Source organism: Ixodes scapularis, unplaced genomic scaffold, assembly GCF_016920785.2.
Source record: "Ixodes scapularis isolate PalLabHiFi unplaced genomic scaffold, ASM1692078v2 PGA_scaffold0__279_contigs__length_252992795, whole genome shotgun sequence".
In the NCBI taxonomy this organism is placed as follows: Eukaryota; Metazoa; Arthropoda; class Arachnida; order Ixodida; family Ixodidae; genus Ixodes; species Ixodes scapularis.
The window spans coordinates 41,266,519-41,287,461 of NW_024609835.1; the positions used below are offsets into that span (position 1 = coordinate 41,266,519).

Here is a 20,943-nt window from a genome sequence, read left to right on the forward strand (position 1 = left end):
CTGCTCGCAGAAAGGAGAAGAGTATCCCTCCTTCCGATTGAAATAGGAATTGAGGGACAGTTTCCTCCCTACTGGCTGCTCGTCGGCCTTCAAGCGCAGCGAAAAAAAGAAAAAAAAAAAGAAGGAAATATTTGACTGGCCGTTAAAACAACTTGGAATGCAACACTTTCGCCGCAAGTCTACAAAGTTACAAACACCTGCCGTTGGAAGGTGCCTTCCATAGGGTTCTGGTACAAAAAAAAAGCATTCGGCTCGGATAGCTTCATGTGCCCGTGCCTTTGCTTGCAGACATTGGTGAGATGATTACTCTATCCTATTACAACGCGTACAAATCCATGCATGCATAGCCCCAGCGTGAGATCTCCACAGCCTAGCACGCGCATATTCGCCCCTTTGGAAAGCGAGCAAAGCGCGCGCAATACGCACAAACGCTGAAATCAAAAGCCCCTCCTGGAATAGTTAACCGAAAGCGGTGTATAGGCAGGCGCCCTCTTCAGAGTTTGTGGGTATGGCGCGTGCTTTGCTCGTTTTCCAAAGCAACAAACATGCGCGCGCTGGGCTGTGGAGATCGAACGCCGTACTGTGGATTCGTAAACATAGGAACTGGCGGCCATGGCTGTGTGCGCGACTGCTGAGCGTGTGCTTAGGGCGAGCTTCCACAGCATGTCCCATGCCACGAGCATTCCGCACCTTTAAGATTGCCGATCATAGCAGCCTATTAATGTGAGCTTGTTCTGAGCATGCGCTCTAAACAGCGCGCCCCAAGGAGCGTTTGCCTACGTTACGTTATAACTTATGAGTCACCGAAATATATGTGCAATGTTGCGTGCACGGCTATCTCCTTGAAGTACTTGCCACGCTTCATACGAAGCACAAATGTCCCGGTGACTGTCGGCGTAAGCAGACGTAACATAAAAAAAAATGCAAGCAAACTGTACTGCGTAAACCGGCCTTGAGCCAAAAAGAGAGCGCCACGCTTTGAGTCTTTCATGCCGTGCATGCACTGTCGTGAAACGAAACCGTCCTTCGAGATAACGCTGTCGTGCTTTGTGGCCATCATCACAAGCTGTGGGCAACTTGGCTTATTACCTGCCATGAACAGTACTCTTGACAATGCGAAGTGGCTCCGAGGGCCGTCGCGTTCCTCACCTGCAGGAAGCACCCGGCTTGAGGGTGCACGCTCTGTGGCTGTCCTCGCCGTGCTCGCGAGCGTAGCAGCAGCTTTTCTCGCACTCCGCCGACATGAAGCCGCAGTCGCATTCCTCGCCTTCTTCGCGGATGAAGTTGCCGCAGTAGGGTCCTCGAGGTTCTGCGACAGAGGGTTGAGACGCGCACGCTTCAAGGGGCCGTGAAACAATTTCCGCGCATTCGCAAAATACTGTATAATATTATTTCTTGGTGTACTATAGATAGGCCTCCGTGTTTTCGGAGTTTATTTTTTTGTTAAATTCGGAGGGTGTTTTTCGGAGTTTATTTTTTGCCGAAGATTCGGAGTTTATCGGAGTTTATATTTGTTTGATTTCCAATTCTCCGAAATTCGGAGTTTAATTTCGCAGTGTTTCCTATTGAAAATAAATATCAGAATAATAACCGGATGTAAAAGTATGCCAGATAAAAAAATAAAACGCGCTTGTATCGATTAAACTATTTTCAGTTGAATCTGAGGTTCGTGCCATTGCCATTGGCAATATTAATTTGCCGTACGAAAAAAGTTGCACACAAGTGTTGCTTCGATAAACGTCGATACCTTAAAATCAATGAATTCCCGGGGGCAGTCGCTACGAAGCTCGTAGTCATCCCATCGTATTCCATCAATCTAGCCCGCGGCAGCGCGAGGTGGAGTGATTAAGGATGTAATAGAGAGTTTCAACTGTCCCTTTTTTCTATTTAATACAATCTCTAAGGTCCATAGCTTTCACTCTTACAAAAACATACCTTCTCCTTTCTCTAAATCACAAATCGCATGGCTCAAACTGGAAACCAAAAGAGTGGCTTTTGTCGTGACCCGAATGTACAATGGCCTGTTGCCCTGAATCAACCTCGACGAGACAAGCGGCAAGACCCCCTTTGACAACGGCCTGATATTTGAAAGATAATTGTGGTGACATTTTCCCAGTACCATTGACTCCGTGCTAACAAAATTGTAAAAATAAATAAATAAATAAATGAATTATTTACTTTTTTTTTGCGGGGGGATTTGGGGGGGGGGGGGGGGGGGTGGCATTGGAACATAAACATTCGGAGTTTATCGGATAAATTCGAATTGACCAAAATTTTACCGGCGGGTGTTTTTCGGAGTTTTTCGGATTTATCCGAAAACACGGAGCCCTAACTATAGCGAACAATATGAGGTGACGCGTAGATCCGAAGAATTTCAGTACCATATAGCGGATGAAAGATGAGTTATCATTGAGGCCATAGTGTGAACGAGTGGCATTTCAGCGGCTATACACGAACTCATCTCTGTTACGTCACGGCGCGGTGGTGACGCGTCGGTCGCACTTCCGGTCTGGAGCTGTGGGCAGAAGTCCCCATGCCAGACGTGTATTTCTGCGTTGTTTTGAAAGGAACCAGTCAAAAACCTGCCTTCTCGTTAAAACGCCGCGACTGGGGCCGTTCCAAAAGTGTCGAGAAAGGCCTGACGGTCAGTTTTCACGTGCTCGGTTCGTCCGAGAATATGGATATGTGCCGTGAAAAGGGAAAAGCAGACGCCGTCGGACAACGATTGCTTGGGCGGGAAGCACATTGGGTTCAATTCACGGATAGTTGTGGTCATCAGATTTATTTGTTTTGTTCCAACGTGAACGCCAGAAAACCGTGAAGTTGTGCGGACCACCTGCGGACTACGTTCAGTGCGTCTTCAAGTTCATTCGAACTGTCGTCTGCTCTTTCAAACGCTTCTGCTTGTCGTCTGCTCTCTTAGAGGACGCCGACCCGTAGACCAAATCTTGGCCCGGTACTCGCGATAAGAAGTAAGTGCACGGCTGAAAAGACTTAAATTTGAAGGTTGGTAAGCAGGCTCGATGTAAACAGTGGATACCAAAAGATGTTTATCATTGTTACCAGCGACCATCACCGACTTGCTAGGCCTGATTCGCATGGTCCGATTCTGCTTTAGATTTTCAATATCGACGTCGACCATCTCAGCTACGGTTCACGCTTTTGCAGCCCGAGCGACGTTGCGACTGAAAATTGCGAGCGAAATCTCATCATACGAATCAGGCTTTAGCGTACATTCTACGGCGTCCACGCGGAATGAATCGCCGCGTGTCACATTATTCACGCGAAGTTTTGCGGTGTAACGAGCCTTGTTAATTTCGCTGAGGCCGCTCAAGTAGACAGACATTGCCAGGAAGATGTAGAATCAACAATTCCAACGTGAAAAAGGGCAGGGGGACTCACACAGACGCCGATAACATCGCATTTCAATGGTTTGTTTATGGGCGACGGAGAGCTTTTTGCCCACACCCCCATCGCGCATGCGCGGCGCCGGTGGCATCCGCTAGGGGCGCTCCGGTTTGTTTGTAAACATGAGTTGGTGTATACGATTGTTCTCGCTACAACACCGCTTGGCCGGCAATCGATTGCTGAGCCGACACCGAATACCCCTGTCAGACGGGCCAGTTTAGTGTCACTACAAGCGAGTGCACTTCAACCCGTCGAAACACAAGTGTGTTGGTGCTACACAGGAAAACTTAGTGTCACTCCAGAAGGATGGCAATGACGATGGGTAAAGTAATGGGCACGTAAAATATTAAAATGCATACGCATATTTTCATAAATAACTTCGTCGTCTTATTAAAAACACGTTAGCACACATTTTTGCGCTAAGTCAGGAGCTTTAATCCAAATTTAAATCCAATTCGACCATTATGATACGCCATTACAAGCCAGTGATACACGTCCGCACGCCGGTACGATGCTCATCCAGATTGAAACGGGCAGGGTGGGGATTGAACCCAGGATCCCTGGGTTCTACAGCGCGAGCTTTCGCTCCGCCTGCTCCGAAATCGTGTGCGTGGGCCCACTCGGCCACTCGCAACTTGCCAGAACGAAACATCATGGAGTGTGTGGAGGACAAGCCGCGGTCTTGGACAGTGGAAGCCCGTGGTGGTGGCACTTTTCTCCGTGAGAACCCAACGTCTTTCAGATGAAAGGCAGCTGGAGATGGATGCCCACGCACAGGCAAGAATTTCGAGTTGCATCGATCAGCAGCTACAGGTCAATGCCTTCACCATAGCTGCTTTCATGAGCGACCCGTGAGCAGTCGAGAACGGGTGGAGTTTCCAGAGGAACGAACGGTGGTTCGAAGACACCTTGCCTCCTTTGGGCGAGTTCCATTTCAAGCAAGCCTTTCGCGTCTCTCCTGCCACCTTCAGATTGCTGGTGCAGTCTTGCAGGTGCTTCCTGGCCGTCGCTGGCCGTCGTGAAGGGGCCAAAGCTGGAAACTAGATTAGCCGCTTGTTTTTCTATAATGCATTACTTTCTTGCCAACAGAAAACAAGTGTGCATCTAATATTACTCTTATCGAAATAAAACTAATTCTACGCAGCGTTAGTTTCTTCTATTATTTTTACTCCTCGAACACTGCTATCGAGATTGCACACGCGGTCTACCGGAGCGAGCCTATAGTGTGCTCCCCAAACTGACTTCATCGGAAGTGTGTTCTTCGGGCAGGGCTGCAGAATTGAGCTCAGGATCACTGGGTTCCGAGGCGCGAGCTTTCTCTCCATGTACTTCGATTTGGTGTGCGCTAGTCCACTAGGCCACCGATACCCCTTAATAAAGACACGTTAAAAAAATTAGACGTTACAATTCTCTGTAATGTCGAATTGGAGCGCAGCACTTGAGGAGGAGGAGGGAAGGGTGCGAAGGGGAGGGTATGCCCAGCTGCTTTCCTTTCGTACCCTCCCAACCTCCTCTCCTGCTCCCATTCCACTTAGCGGAAAATTTTTGCTAAATTGCCTGGTAAATTTAGCGGGGAAATTTTCCCGCTGAATTGACGTGTGACGTCATATCACAAGTCACGTGAAATTTATTGTGACGTCACACGGGTAAAATTTTCCCGCTAAATTTAGCCGAAACATTTTACCGCCAAATTTATCGGGAAAACTCTACCCTCGTGACGTCACGCGTGACGTCACGTGTGACGTCATTTTGGGAAACATCCCATAATGCAACGCGCGGTTACGCCGACGCCGACCAACCTTGAAACGGGTGCCCAGAAGCTGCTCTCTAAAACAACCCTAAATTAATGAACGATTTTTACTCCAATTGGATGATTCTGATCGATCATCGTAAGCCAAGATAAAGAAAGAAGCATATCCAACTTTGGCGTTCCGCTTCGTACCACGGAAGTCAACGAGGAGGCTCGGACACTGTCTAATTAGATCCTAATTATCGTGTTTTCTCGAATAGTTACATGCTGAATCAAAAGTAGGCTCTATCCTTCTCTGCTAACCAAGATAGCCTTGGAATGACTGACTTTGTCGTCGTCTTTTATCGATTCACCGTGGCGCTAATTTTGATTCAGATCAACCTAAACTCACAGTCCACCCCACTATTTTTTTTTTTTTTTTGCAATGCTACTTTTTACAAATTTCTTATTCATTTTAATATAAAATTTACGCCACGTTTTGTGTTTCTGTGTTGTTTTGTTTTACTGTTGAAACACTCCTATCGATGCCACGCACTTGATCGAGTGAAGCGAGTTCGTCAAGCTCACTCGAAGCCGAGTGCGCTTCGAGTGAAAGAAGCCGTGTGGCACACTAGAGAAATGACAATAAAGGCGAAGTGCATTTGTTTGAAGTGCACTAAATTAGCCCGTCTGACTGGGGTATAATAATGCTCTGTGAAGTAAAATAAAATACCGTTTGTTGTCATTCATCCCACCAACTTGTTATCAAACGCCCAAAAACTGATAACTCAACCTGCCGACCCGGTAGATTCAGCCACGCTTGATTTTGCATTTTGTCGCAAAACGCCTCTATATTCGACAAAATCAGAGTTAACTCAGCAAAAGCTTCAATTGGCGACAAAGATTGAACATCCGCTAGAGCCTCAATACTGGTTGAGGTTTCTTCTGATACCATCATAAATAGCGCGGCAGGACCTGTGAGCCACACGTACACTCGCCTGGGCTTTTTTTTATATCGCCTGCGACTGTACCTCCCAGGTTTTGAGAAAGCTGTGGTCCAAATGAAGAACGACATGCGAAAGTGAAGTCCCAGGCTAAGAATTACTTGACAAATTTAATCAAAATTTCAGGGACCGCAGACGCAGAAAAGGGCCGGCCATGGTGTTCGAGCTCATAATGTCCGCGGGGGTACATAACCCACAAATCATGAGTTAGTTTTCACCTACGCATGAAAGCAGTCGCCGAAAAAATCTAGAAAAAAAAAAAAAGTGACGCGTTTACCTTTTCGGCTCGCAGAAAGGCCGAGCGCTCGAGCAGTCACGTGATGTGGTGCCGATTATATGCCGTCAATGTTCATAGTCCCGCACTGGGGTTGGCAAAGCACATAGCAGGTGCTGAGACTTGAACATTGTTAAGGTTTGGTTGTTCCCGCCACTGCAGGGCGATTTGACGCGAGCAACTACCCAAATGCTCGTGAAGGCATTGTCTGTCGCGAGCCCACGCCGAGTGCTCAAGTAGTGCTCATGTACATTCTTTGAGCTGCATTTTTATATCATCATCATAGAGTAACCATACAACATTGTCACAAATTAAGAGGTGATGAAACAACAATAACTGAGGAAACAGAAGCGTTTAATTGGGCGAACTTGTACCCAAAACAAAAAGGAAACAGAAGATACAACAGAGCGTCGCGGCTGTCGAAGTCGGCGTAACAGCGAGATCGGACGCTGGGGCGAGACTGACTCCGGCTTGCCACGCGGAGCACCTTTTGCTGCCGCATAGGTCTCTCGAACAGTCGGCGTAGAAAGTTCGGCGCGTAGAACATTCGTAACTCGATCAGACAAGAAAGTTTTTGAATTTGCGAGAACGCCAAGCAGAAATAATAATTAAAATGACATTCCGCTGCCTGGAATCAAACCCAGACCTTCCGCGCGACAGCCGAACACGGCAACCATTCGGCCAGATACGCGCTCGCTCAGCGACGCGCGTGGCAATTTGATCTTCGTTACTGTTAATCAAGTGTTCCGAAGGAGTAACTGAAATAATAAAGTCCACTTTTATCCTACAAATTATACGCCGCAACAAAGACGCTCCTTGGTCAGGGGTGTGGACTCGGGACCACACTCGGGTTGGTGAGGAGCTGACACAAATCCACACTCAGTGTGGGTTCGTGACAGCCTCGGCGAGCATTCGGGTAGTTGCTCGTGTCAAATCGCTGTAGTGACGGCGCGTCTCCAGCTCGTTTCTCGCCCTCTCGCGGCGGAAACGGGAAGCGCTCCAGCGAGGGCTTACCGTCTCTCCTGCTCATCGGGCGGGGCGGAACTGCTCGCGATCATGGCTCGCGAACAGCCATTTTTGAGTGCAAACAACACTCTTCACTGTACAAACGTACTGCTGCAGCACGTAGAAAATTGAACCTTATTGTTACCGATTTTCCAATGCCAACTAAAGGTACCGCAGGGAAGACATGCACGTGCCAACGGGACTTTTCAGTTCCTTCGAACTGAAAGGCTGAGATCAGAAAAACGACAGTATGTGTAAATTAAAGAAAATAAATGTACTGGAAAAATTTTGTAAATAAATAAATATATTAAAAACAAAACAAAATCAACTTTTTTTTTTTTTTTGAGGGGGGGGGGGGGGGGTGGGGGGGGCGGGCATTTTGTTCGAAAGGATTGGCAGCGAATTCGTAAATTTTGCCGATTGTCAAAGGTCGCGACTTTGACAGCACCATAGGCTTTACCCTTTTTGACCGCATCATATGCAGAACACTGTGCCCTATGTCGGAGCGCCGACTGAGCGCGCGTGGTGTGTCATCGTCCTCCAGGTGCTGTCTAATGGTCACGTCGCGTTGGCCTAACGACGGCCACAATGCGTTGACATTTCTCTGGTGGTTGAGGGAGAGTGCTTCATCCAAGAGTGGTGCTCTGGTGCCTGGAACGCGTCTCCGACTGGTGTGGTAAAGACATCCTCTCCATTCATCCAAAGGGGACCCGAAGTGGAAACAAATGACGTCACAGCAGCCGGAGTGTCATGCCGGCAAAAAGCACCAGCGAACGCGAGTGGCGTATGTTGTGTCGCGGCGTCCCAACTCCTAGCTGAGGAAGCCTCCGTGGACTGTCCAGCTGAAGAACGACCCGCAGAAGAACCGGCGTCTGCTACATTCGCCACCGCTGCTACTGTGACACCGCCAGGATCGCAACCGGCAACAGCATGGCACTTATATGACGTCATCAGGCAGAAATTGAGGGACCACTTTTTTGAACGCGGTACACACACCGGTTGGAGTCGCGCTTCCCCAGGCACCATATAGTGGTGCTGGTGCCGATGCTTCTGAAAGAGATTGGCTGTGCTCCAAATCTTACCTAATTAAATGGATACGAAATAAGCCGGAGGGTCATGTCACGTGACAACATAGATAAAAAAAAAAACGCTAGACGCAGGTAGGTTTTTGAATGCCAAGGTACAAAACCCTTACCCTGGACAGTAAGATCGAGTAAATTTTGGAACACAGCTCGGACGGAACAGCATCCATAACAATATACTTCTACATGGCTTGAGCAGTCTCGTGGTTTCATGTGACGTGATAAATGACTGGATAACAAAATGAGCGTTGGGATGCTCGTTGTTTTCACACACTCCTGCAGTTCCCACTTGCCGCAAATGGCTGCGTCTTGACCCAGTGCCGGCCAAATCCATGCATCTGCCGCTTTCGTCCAGCATCAGCTTTAAATTGCCCGGTCGCTGCAGCCTTTCAGAGGGTAGGACGCTTATTTCACTGTGCAACTATAATCACTCTTTATACATCTTGTGCCCTCGCTAAATTAATGAAAAAAGAAGTAGGTGTGCCTGTTGCAGCAAGGTTCCTTACGTAAAACGAAGCGGCAGATACAAATGAAAGACGTTTACAATCCACTGTAACGTCGAATTAGAGCGCAGCTCTTGAGGAGGAGGAGGGGAAGGTACGGAGAGGAGAGTATGCCCCTCCTCCTCATTCGTACCCGCCCCTCCTCCTCTCCCTCTCCCCTCCCATTTAGTAGAAAATTTTCGCTAAATTTCCCGATAAATCTAGCGGAAATTTTTCCCGCTAAATTTGGCGGGGAATATTTTCCGGTAGATCTAGCGGGAAATTTTTGCCGCCAAATTGCAACGCGCGGTGACGTCACTCGTGATTCTCGTGACCGTCATTATGGAAAACGTCCCATAATGAAACGCGCGGTTACGCCGCCGGCGACGACGACGCCGCTCAAGCCGGGAACGAGCGCCTAAGAGCGGCGTTCTAAAAAGGCAATGCATGAAGGACGGCGTTAAAATCTCAACGAATTCTGGCGCTGCCTTTCGGAAGGTAACGTCGGTGTTCTAACCTGACCCCAACCGAATTGTCTACCAGTTCTTGAGTATACGGACCCTGGAGGCAGTTGGCACGAGGACCGTCGCCAGAGAAGAGCTGGTGGAGCACCAGAGAGACGTTGCGCACGCTGCACGGAGAGAACTTGCGGTTGTTGGGCAGGTTGCCGTGGGTGGCGCTCTCGTACATGATGTAGTTGCCCACAATGCTTCCGGGCACGCATTCCGGCGGGAAGTCGTGCTGCGACAAACGCACGCGTATCAAGCTGGATAGGACTATCGGCGGCAAAATGGACTTCAAAGTAATGGGACATTTATTGAGGAAACTAACTCGCAGTGCATCATAACAGCGCCTTTTACATTAAGATCGCCAACTTTTATTGTAACTCCTAAACCGGAATAACCTATAAAATAAAAGTAACAAGGACAGCCGTTTTGATGTTTAAAATATTCTCGTAAACGATAAGTTACGAGGCCCAAATTGAAAGCCACAAAGCCGATCTAAAGCAGTGGTTCTCAACCATCGATATTTCGGGGACCCCTTGTCAATCGGCGGAGATGATGGAGGACCCCGTTCGTGATGAAGGGAAGGGAAAAGTATTAGTTAAATGTAATAATAATTTAATAAATGGATATAACCAAGGGCTAGTGTAAAGTAGGCCTCTGTTATTGACATGCACACAAGAAAACTCGCCCGAAAACTGAAACATTCCTTCTCCGACCTGAAAAAAGACAACTTTTATTGCCAGGCTTGACTGATTAGGCAGCGCTTCGCGGACCTCTAGAAGGCTTTCGCGGACCCCAAAGGGTCCGCGGACCCCCATTTAAGAATCACTGATCTAAAGGATATTTGAATGGGAACCGACATGTAAACCCTTCGCAGTAGCCTTTAAGAAGCGCGGTATAACCTCCATAGCCCTGACTGCGAAAGCATGCGCTGGGAACCTCCTGGGTTCGATCCCCACTGCCCTCGCCCGTTTTGATCTGGATTAGTTTCGTACCGGCACGCGTTCGTGTAATCACTACTGCGTTAAAAACGTAAAAAAAAGCAGGTTAGCGGTTGTACTGCACTGGCTAAATAAATTGCTCATCTACAGCGAAGAGACCGGTCACCCGTTGAGGCGTATCTCCATCAAGGCTGTATATATATACAAAGCAAGCCCTTTTTTTTTTTTTTTTTTTTGTAGCTTTGACTGTCTCTTTGCGCGAGTTTTTATATTTTCTTCCTAGCAAAAGAAAGAAAACGAAGAAAAATGGGGGAGAGCGAACGAGAGTGAATTCAACGAATTCCGAAACTATGCTCACGTGGGGTTTTGGACTTTTCGGCGTAGGGGGTTTCGGTGTAGGACGTTTCGGTGGGGACTTTTCGGTGCACGGACATTTCGGTGCACGACCAAGCAAATTCACGATTTTTTTTAACGTAATAAGCATTACTTTAGCTAAAAATTTACTTTTCGTGCTTTATAATTTTCTAGACTTGGTCATACATTTGCGGTCACTTACTGATATACCACCCAAGTGACTTTGTTCGGCGCAGTACCATCCTGCTTGAGGATTGAAGACGTTGGACGTTAGGGTTCGTTCGCCGGCGTATTTTTTCCGACGTACGCACTATACGCATCACATCGTGTTTACGCGTTGCTTCCATAGAGGAGTTCTTGGCGTGTTTTGTAAGGGTTTGAGCTTTATTGTTGACGATCCGTGTAGGAAAGGCCCCAACAGCAAGAAGCTTGAGAATGTTGAAAATTACCCGAGTAGAAATTAAGTAATTTCCCGGAACTTTCAGACGTCCTTCTTCCCGTGTCCTTTTTCTTTTTCACGAAGTATCCCGTCTATTACCAGAGTCTCGGATTATTTTTCACCATGATCAACATCCACCAGTTCGCGTGCACACTCGCAGTTTTTTCGTAAAGCTTGGGAAGTTGTTTATGAATGATAGCTGAAAACAATTTGGAATATTTAGAAATGTGCGTCCGCCGCGAACTCGTATACCATCGATGGTTTAGCACACCTTAGAGGAGAAATTAAAGCTCTTCCTGTCCGTCACGCATCACAAGGTTTGTAATATAAAGCAAGACATAAAACACATTAAAATTACCCGAGACTGTGGTGAAAGATGGAAATATCATGGAAGAAAAAGGACAGAGAGGAAGAAGGACGTCTTAAAGTTCCACGAAGTTTCCCATCTTTTACCACAGTCTCTGGTAATTTTCAACATTCCGAAGTTTCTTGCTGATGAGGCCTTTTCTACAGATTACCACTAATAAAGCCCACACCTTTACAAAAGACGCCGAGAGCGCCTGTATCGACACAACGCGTAAACACGATGTGATGAGCCTAGTGCGTACATCGGAAAAGAGACACCGGCAAACGGAACATAACGTCCAGCGTCTCCAGTCCTCCCGCAGGATGGTGCTGCGCCTAACAAAGTCACTCAGGTCGTAGATCAGTAAGTTCCCGTAAATGGACGACAAAGTTTACAAAAGTATAAAGTGTAAAAAAAGTTATTTTTCGCTAAAATAATGCTTTTCACTTTTAGACAAAAAAAAAAAGAAAAAAAAAAGCTGGCCCTTTTGATTGACCGTGCACCGAAAAGTCCGTGCACCGAAAAGTCCGTGCACCGCAAAGGCCGTACCGCGAAATCTCCGTGCACCGAAAAGTCCGTCCGCCGAAAAGTCCGTGCACCGAAAAGTCTGTGCACCGAAAAGACCGCACCGAAACGCCCTACGTCGAAACCTCCTACCCCGAAATGTCCAGATCCCGTATCCCGCTCAGGTGACCACACACGTGAACTCGCCTTCCTCTACCATCCTCGACGGGGTCGGAGCTTCGACGGCTTGACCGTTGGCTTCGGCATGTTCGCGCAGTCATGGCGCTGACAACGCTTGAGCTACTCCCTTCTTTTTTTTTTTTTTCGGTCCTCCGTCATATACTGTGCGCTCCTGAAGATCGCCAGGGTGGCTCTAATAAACAAGGACAGTCAAACGAGGGTTTAAATTTGTTATACTGTCTGGTGGTACAAGTAGAGAGACAAATGTTTATTTTATTTCTTTTTCGCTCTCACTCAAACACTGAAACTGAAACAAGGACGGCTGGAGAAGTCTGAATGTATGGGCCACCTCGGGAAACCTGCTTCGTTGGCAACTTGCTCCCCGCTGCTGAAATGGGGTCGTTGTCGACATGGACAAGCGGCGCACGAAAATTAGGGCACCTTGGGGGAGGGCACCTTGGGTGACTTGAAAAGCTCAACTGTTTGGTTCAACTGAACAGCTCGGTAGTTTGTACATAATAAAAAAATAACTGATTTTACAAACAAAAAAAAAATCTTCATGAATTTATGCAGCATTCCCCTCCGCCCATCTCAGCCCAGAAATATTTGTATTTTACATCGAGACACGAGCAGCAGCATTCCACACATATAACCGTGTTTATAGGGATGCCACTTTATGAATGGTCGACATATCCTCAATATTTAGAGACCCCACACGCTTAGCGAAGATTTTTTAGTTTGTGCACTTCTCAGGAAGAAGTTCCAGACGAGGTTCTTTCTGCCGGCCTTCACTTTTATAGCCAGCAACCGGGAAAATTGCGGTTCAAGATGGAAGGTAGAGAGAACTCGCACTCAGAATGCCTCATGTCCCCTTGATGAAGACATCGATGTCTATTATGTCACGAACTTCCACCTTCCTAGCGCATTGTGTTGTCTCGTTCCTACCCTTCGTCCTTGTCGTGAAGCGCTATTATGTTCTCCAAGTTCCTTTCGATGCTCAGCTGTTGATTCTACCTCAAGAGCTGTCTTGCTCTAAGTAGAGTGTCCTTGGATTTTGGTGAGGAAGAAACCGAAGATCTGCTATGTGGTGTGTTAGAGGCCATATCACTTTAAGGACAAGTTATCCATTATCGTTTGCAAATGTAATATTGAATTGTTTTAAACCATTTTTTGCCGGTTCTTCGAATACAGGACATATCCGTCGTCGTGGCCGCCGCGTGTTTTGTGTTGATTTTCGGTTTAATTAATAAACTATAATCTTGTTTTCATCCGCTGAGTTGTAATTATTTTGGCAGTGTCGTACAAACATCGTGGCGTTTTGTATCGTGTTCGACGATGCAGAAATCATTTTTCGGTTCATAGAAAAATAGAGTGTCTGAGACACCCCTAGACTGGGAAAGCTCATCTCAGGAACGCACTTTCCGAGGCTACATCGTCGGAGTCTCAGGCACTTTATTTTTGTATGGACCGACAAATCTGCTGCGTCGGTCGAAAGCACTTTTGCGTTTGACTCTGGCGAAAAGTAGATGCGTATAACGTAGCCTCCAAAATATATCTGAAGCATACCTACATTATATCTGTATACCTACATTAAATGTTACAGAAATATCGGTTACAATGTAGCTTAAAAAATAGAGGTAACTAGGATTTGAAAGTGTGCACCCATGCTATAGGTTACCGAACCTAGAGTGTAGGTGCATGGACCCCGGTCTGGCTACTTGAAGAGATCGTTCCGTTCCCACCGACCTTTATGCCCTGGATTTACGCACCGGATAATGGAACATCCGCTACTGACCGCTAACGATCGGACTAAGGAATGTCAGTTGCCATCATTACAAAATTAAGAAAATACAATTTGTAGCCAAGCACGAGTGTTCTCAATCAAAATGAAATTACCCGCTGCATTTTAACACAGAAATAAGCAGTATAGTCTTTGCAGTAAAGCCGACCTGTGAAAACTGCGTTTGGCCGTTCCGAGAAAGTGGAAGCGATTTCGATCACTTCTAGAGAATATACAACGAAAAAAAGAAGGGGGAAATCGCATTAAGCCAATTGAAAGTTCATATAATCGGCAGCAATAATAAAAAAAATTGAACGAAATAAAAAAATGTTTTTTTCGATAAAGTGAGTTCAAAATATCGGTTAATCTCATTTTCGGCGATATTTCAAATTTTATATAAACAATTCCGTTAAATAAAATAAGCTAAACTTATTCCCGTCTATAGCCCATGTGTGGGACTGCACCCTCATAGTATTTGGTAAGCCGCAAATATAATAACTCATGAGTTACAAGGCTCTGAAGATGCCACCGGATTGTCAAAAAGACGTTGTTTGGCATGTTTTACCTCAATAAACAGAAATACAAAAGTATTTCTTTAACTAAACAAAAATGTCAAAATAACATGCAAGCGCTCAAAGAATAACTGAGTTTTGTATGGTTTTTGTATTCATACAGCGTACAGAACTGGGTTGAAAAATCCGGGAGTAAAAACACATATTTTCACCCTGCTCCATTTAATTTTTTTTTTTTTTGTGTGAAGCGAAATATTTTTTTGGAAGTTTTTAAAAGTGACTTTGTTCTTTGCAGAAAAGAGGCAATCACATATATAATTTAAAAAAATCGAAAGACCCACCCCGACAAGCGATAGCTGAATGGTTTCAAATAAAACCACCCAGCTATCGCTTTCGTTTCTTCGCATATTATGGGCGAAAATTAAGACTTCTTTTTTCAACTGGTATCTGGCCATGCTCTTTCGTTTAACTAAGTAGACTCTACATTCACCCCATTTTGTTTTGGCCTGTCAATGTTTGTAGTTTGGCCCAAGGAGCGAGCGCATTATTTTGTAGCTACCGACAACTTCAAAAACGCAGGGCTTAGCTTGTTATGCTCTCGTTTCGTGCGTCCCTTTTCGTTCTTCGGTGTTCTATAGTCAGCTAATGGCGCTATCTCATTTTGTACCGAGAGATAATAAGAGGCTCAAGGACTGGCCACAGGCTTCTTAAGCAATCAGATTACCTCAGTTGTGGAACTACCACGGGGGGGTACTCCCCCCCCCCCCCCCCCCCCCCCCCTCTTTCACTGCAGTCCGCCTCCAGCCGTTTGAATCGCCATCTAAATTTTCCTTTTAAAACTGTGTGTTCCATGAAGTATGGTGAAAGACGATGTGCTTCGTAACATACGTATTCCACAGAATACACGTAGTTACCATAGATGTCGTCTGACGCCTCGAACGACGGGATGCGAGCCGTGGAGAGATGGAGAGGGGGTTTCTGAAGTCAAATTTGGGATTTTTATGTACCAAACCAACGACGGGCCTCTGGCACGCCCTATCGGAAGACTGAGTATTAATTTCGACCACCTGGGGATCTATTGACGTGCAACCGAAAGCTCGGTTATATGGCGCCTTCTACGCAAGAAGCCTTAAAAGTTAGTTCTGTATGACCGCGCTATAGGCTGCTTCTCACTGAAGTCTCGACATTCTGCGATATGTAAAGTCTAACGAAAGTCTGTGAGTTCGCTTTCGTTCATAACACGGAGACAGTCATCCAAGGCGAACAGTCCCAGCGAGTGACGAAGGTAATGATACGATTAGACGCGAAAAATGCGATGTGAGCCCAGACAATGAACAAGTGAAACGTCATGCTGACTCTTCCATCGCACATCACATTTCTTAGAGCATATTTTGGTCTGATCGGGTATTCGGAGCTTCCTCGTTCGGTGGCACCCTAACATTGTTCGCTACAATTCGCCGTCTCCGTGTTATATAAATAAAATATTAAATTTAGTTAAATACAGTGTGGTGCAAGAGTACCGGAGAGCCGAAGTTGTGTCCCAGCTCGTGGGTGAAGGTGATGTGCGTGATCCGTTCGGGCACGCGGGAGTTCTGGTTCAGGAAGGTCACGATGCCGGTGTTCAGGCTCAGCCTGCCCAGGAACGACGAGGACGAGTGCAGGCTCGACCCGCTCTGGAACTTATCGCAGATGCCGCCCGCGGTGCCCGGGAACCCTGGCGAGATTGGCAGATGGGCTCAGCTTGCTTCCGAGGCTATCGTCGGCCCACACGCACTTCCTCGCATAGGGTTCGTCTTGTAGTTAGCTTCGCTATACTTCGTTCACCCCTAAGCTGAGACTGCGGCGGAACAACGCTTGCCTATTTTTGCTGCTTTCGTTCATTTTTATGCGAGCCTTAAAACATACGTTGAGCATTCATTTTTGTAAAACCCAGCACACATTTTGAAGCCATCATAGCCATCGAGAGCTGTTACAATAAATTTTAGGCGTAAAAACCGAACAGTTGTGGAAATTGATCGTGCGTTTACTTTTAAGAAACATATTTTGCGAGATATGTAGCTCTCAAAATAAAATGAAAATAAAAAGGCTAGGATATATAAAGCAAACACTCTTTGCCCACTCATCTAGAAAAATTTACACAAATCGGTCTAACCTTACATCTGCCCATTTGTACTACCAAACCATGTACGGCCGAAAACACCGCATTCATGTTCCCATCAAACTAAATTCCTTAAGTACTCATATTTTTGTTTTTTATATCAAGATGAAGGTAATTTCTTTTTCTATACAACCGTGTATATGAAACAATGTTAGGTCAACGACCAAGCGTAATTGGTAGCAACTCATTTGTAAACGAAGTCTGGTGCACCTTAATTTTCCCCAAAATGCTCGGGGAGCCATAAACTGCGATCCACGAACAACGGGTTCCTAGCTTAAAATTAAGCGAGAAATGTAACATTGAGGACATCAGCGCGTAGCGTAAATTAGCACGTTCAGTGTCACATCGTAACATATTTTGTTTCGCGGTAAAAACTTTTTTTTAAATCATCTTTGCAGAGTGGGTGGATCCCTCCTGGCAACGCCCTTGAAGTTGGCGCGCGGTTACTTTGATCTGTATTTTTTACCTTTAAATGCTCGAAGATGTATGAATCCAGACTGCACAAGCTAAGTGGAATGTTTTTTTTGTTTTTTGTTTTTTTATACATTTCCATGATAATTAGGCACCAATAGTTCACATCCCCAGACTGCAGTACACAAAACAGGACTATAGACAATATTGGTTGCGGCTTTGGAGGGCCGATGCAAGACGTTGGGACGAAGGGACATCGCCGCCTGCTGCGATTTGACCAATCAGGCTGTGACGTCCCGGTTCCTTCATCCCGCCGTCTTGCATAGCCGCCTTGGTCTCGGGCTCAAGTATTCGATCGTTCAATGCACCTATAGAGGAAAGAATCGTGGGACACTTTAGGCACGCAGGCTAGGCAATATATAGTCAAACGTGAAAACAGCGCAAAAAATTAAACAAAGGACAAGTGGAAGAAGTGCACGGACAAAGCGCTGACTGTCAACTAAAGTTTAATTTTCAGGCGAACCAGAAAAATAAACACAGAGCATAGGAAAGAACCAATAAAGACACAAAAAAGTATACAACCCGACCGACAGGATTTCTACCACGTCATCTCCCTCACACGTGCCTCCCATTCTCCCTGATAAAAAGGACCTCATCATCCCCCAAGTGCACCGACGGTCCTTTTTATCACGGAGAATGGCAGGCACGTGTGAGGGTGATGACGTGGTAGAAATCCTGTCGGTTGGGTTGTATAATTTTTTGTGTCGTTACTGGTTCTTTCCTATGCTCTTTGTTCACTTTTCTGGGTCGCCTGAAAATTAAACTTTAGTTGACAGTCAGCGCTTTGTCCGTGCACTTCTTCCACTTGTCCTTTGTTCAATTTTTTGCGCTGTTTTCACGTTTGACGATGTTAAACCAACTAGCCCAGCTTACCGCCTTGTTGAGCAATATATAGTCTCCGACAAGGATGAGAACGGCAGGGTGGTCCTTCAGTTTTCGCACCTCCAGCGCGAGCTTCCTTTATGCCTTCGATGGCGCTTCGGCGTCTCGTGTGCCTCGAGCATGCGCGTCCAGCCAAAGCACGGTGGAAAGCAACGAGACGTGTGCTGGAGGCCGGACACTCGATACAGACGCCCTGGCGTCCTCGTCCTGTCAATGAATATAGGTGTGTTTGTAAACTTCACCATTGGGCTCGGCCTTGTACGCGAGTCCCAGCGTTCCGCCGACGAAATCCCTGTAGGTCCACAGGTACGAGAGGCAAAAGTCGTCGTGGTTGATCTTGGAAAGCTCGTGAAGCATGTGCGCCGAGTCCAGGTCAGACGCACAGAACGGATTGCTGGCCCGCTTGTCTGCGTCGCAGCTTTCTGAATTGTTGATCTGCACGTCGAACGAGCGCGAAAGCGTTTTGGCAGAGTAGCCAGACGCATGATTCATGAGGGTAAAACGCCAAAAAACCGCGGACAAAGCAGAAGGTAACATCAGAAATGGGTGTAGTTTTGTTGTTTTTTTTACTTTTGTTTTATGAAAACACGCGCATAAAATTTTAGAAACGAAAACCGGCTTGCATAACGGCTGTAGATATGATCCTTGATTCTTCCTTGGCGTTCATAATCTATGAAACGTGCGTTTGTACTTCTCTGTGCAAATATTAATAAAAAAAAAACTGGAGAAAAACTATTAGCGTTTGTCCCTTCAACAACCAGTTCATCTGGTGCCGGTTATATACCGCCAATGTTCATCGTATACTCACACGCTGAAGTTGGCAAAGCACAGACACGTTTTAGACAGTGATTCGGTTATTCCCTTCATTGCAGTGATTGGACATGGCCACTACCTGAGTGCTCGCCGAGGCATTGACTGTCACGAGCGCCAGTCGAGTGTTGCGCAGCGCTTGTGTCCAATATATGAGCCACATTTGAATGTCGTCACCAAATGGCAATCTCCGCAACTGTATACGCCCACACAGCGTTCCCGACTACGTCATCGTGTTTCTGAAAACCAGAGACTGAAAAAAAAGTTTTTGTCCTTTAAACTACACCGCAAAAAAAAAAAAATATCCCTTGTTAGTAAGTGAGAAAGATTCCTACCGTTGAACGGTTCCTTAAAGTGTTGTTGTTGCAAGACATCCCATGACAAGCTAGCTGCCATGGTCTGAACACGCCATCGAACTTGCAGTTCGTAACTGATGAAAAGTAATCGGGATTATGTAATAAAACGACTCATAATCTGGCCACGACCCCAATTGTAGGAGCCATACGATCGCGCATGAGCACACGCAGCAGGCGCGCGAAGTATACCTTTCACAAGCCTACAACCGCACATGCTTTCTTTTCGAATATAGGAACATGGCAGGGGCCAGCATGGCATTGGTTACAATTTTCTGTGCCATTTATTTTTGTTTTTGTTTTTAAGAGAGGAAGAGGTGTGCGTGTGTACAGCTTGGAGTCTGCATTAATCAGCGCTCAAGGTGTGAGACCGCACCCGCTCCTGAACTGTACTTTCCAAAAATCAAGAAAAAAAAACAACAAAAAAAAAACAGGTCGATGTTTTAACAGAATGTGTGAGCCGCTTTTCAGAAACCACGAAGTCAATCGAATGCATGCTTACTAAGACTCTCTGTATTTCGAAACTGATGTCGGCGATTCCAAGGAAGTCGGTGTTCCTGAACATGTCCGAGGCGGCTGTCACGTGACTGGTCAGCATGGCTATCAGACTTTCCTGAGTCTTGCCGGGGTCCAGGTGGGAATCCAGCAGGACGGCGTTGTAGAGCGTGTGGTCGATGTTGATCTCCAGGTTGCAAACCCGCTTCACCTTTTGCTGTCTCTTCTCGTTCCCAGGACTTCCCGTCATCCAGGGGCTGCGGGCATGGAAGTCCGCGCCTACTCCAGGCATTCGTCCCAGGACAGGGGAGTTCTGGCTCGGGACTGTCTCCAAAATGGAGCGCTTGGACCGTAGCAACTGGGTTGAACATAAGGCGAGTGCTTTTGAAAGAGGAGAGCACTTTAGGGACGTATTTATGGGTCAGGCACCGGATAAGGCGGGGGTGTCTGCAGGGAGGTTTGACGTCACGGGTGGAGCATTGCCCAGTTATATCTTGTTGACCTAATAACTGCCGTTTCGCTCAAAACGAGACACTTGTTCCTAAAAAAAGCTGGTGTATGTCTTTTTTATAAAAATAAAAGCCGTCCTTGAAAAGCTAGAGGAAAAAAGAGGGGGGGCATCGACCCCTCCCCTTTCCTCCCTGTTAAATCTGGCTCTGAAGCATCATTCTGAATAAGAAGAAAGGAAGAAAAGCTAACGTCATTTTAGTAGTTCCCGGGATTTTTTAGTGCAATATGCTGATATCATTATAAAAAGACGAGAAGTTAACTACTGTTGTTTCTAATTTTGAGATAATGGTCGGATCCCCGCGACCAGACATTCATTACGATCAGTAAGTGCGGTAGTTTACCGTTGTCCCGTTCCGACGTCCGTACTGACGTCGAAGGTCGTTCATCGACGCTTCGGTGGCACCGTGAAGACCACAACCGGACTGCAAGACGACGTCGCTGCCGGCGTAAATGATCGAGTGGAATCCGTGGTCGCCTTTGAGGTACCTGCTGGCAGGCTCGGCGTAGAACTCTTCGCTGGAAGTCTCGATCCTGCCGTGGAACACGCCGTCCAGGATTGAACCCACCACGCGACTCTTTGGAACTCCTGCGGCAAGCAGCACAAGACGACGTTAACCGTGTGTTTCTGGAGAGCCGATATAAGCATATACTGATCCGTAGAAGTTCTTAGAACAAAGATGGCGTACTCGCCGTCTCACGGTGGCAAAAAAAAAAAAAA

The 20,943-nt window shown here is 46.6% G+C and overlaps 1 protein-coding gene across 1 annotated transcript in view; it reads right to left on the reverse strand.

Moving 5' to 3' along the window:
- LOC8029868 (disintegrin and metalloproteinase domain-containing protein 10) overlaps positions 1 to 19,823 on the reverse strand; it is a 30,870-nt gene extending 11,047 nt beyond the window's left edge. Inside the window, exons 1-4 of the mRNA XM_040221003.2 lie at positions 19,723 to 19,823; positions 16,067 to 16,260; positions 9,545 to 9,725; positions 1,150 to 1,309 (exon numbers count right to left, since the gene is read on the reverse strand). Coding sequence (XP_040076937.1) covers positions 1,150 to 1,309; positions 9,545 to 9,674 — 290 coding nt within the window. The 5' untranslated portion in view covers positions 9,675 to 9,725; positions 16,067 to 16,260; positions 19,723 to 19,823. The remainder of the gene's footprint in view (positions 1 to 1,149; positions 1,310 to 9,544; positions 9,726 to 16,066; positions 16,261 to 19,722) is intronic.
- Positions 19,824 to 20,943: the final 1,120 nt, after the last annotated feature.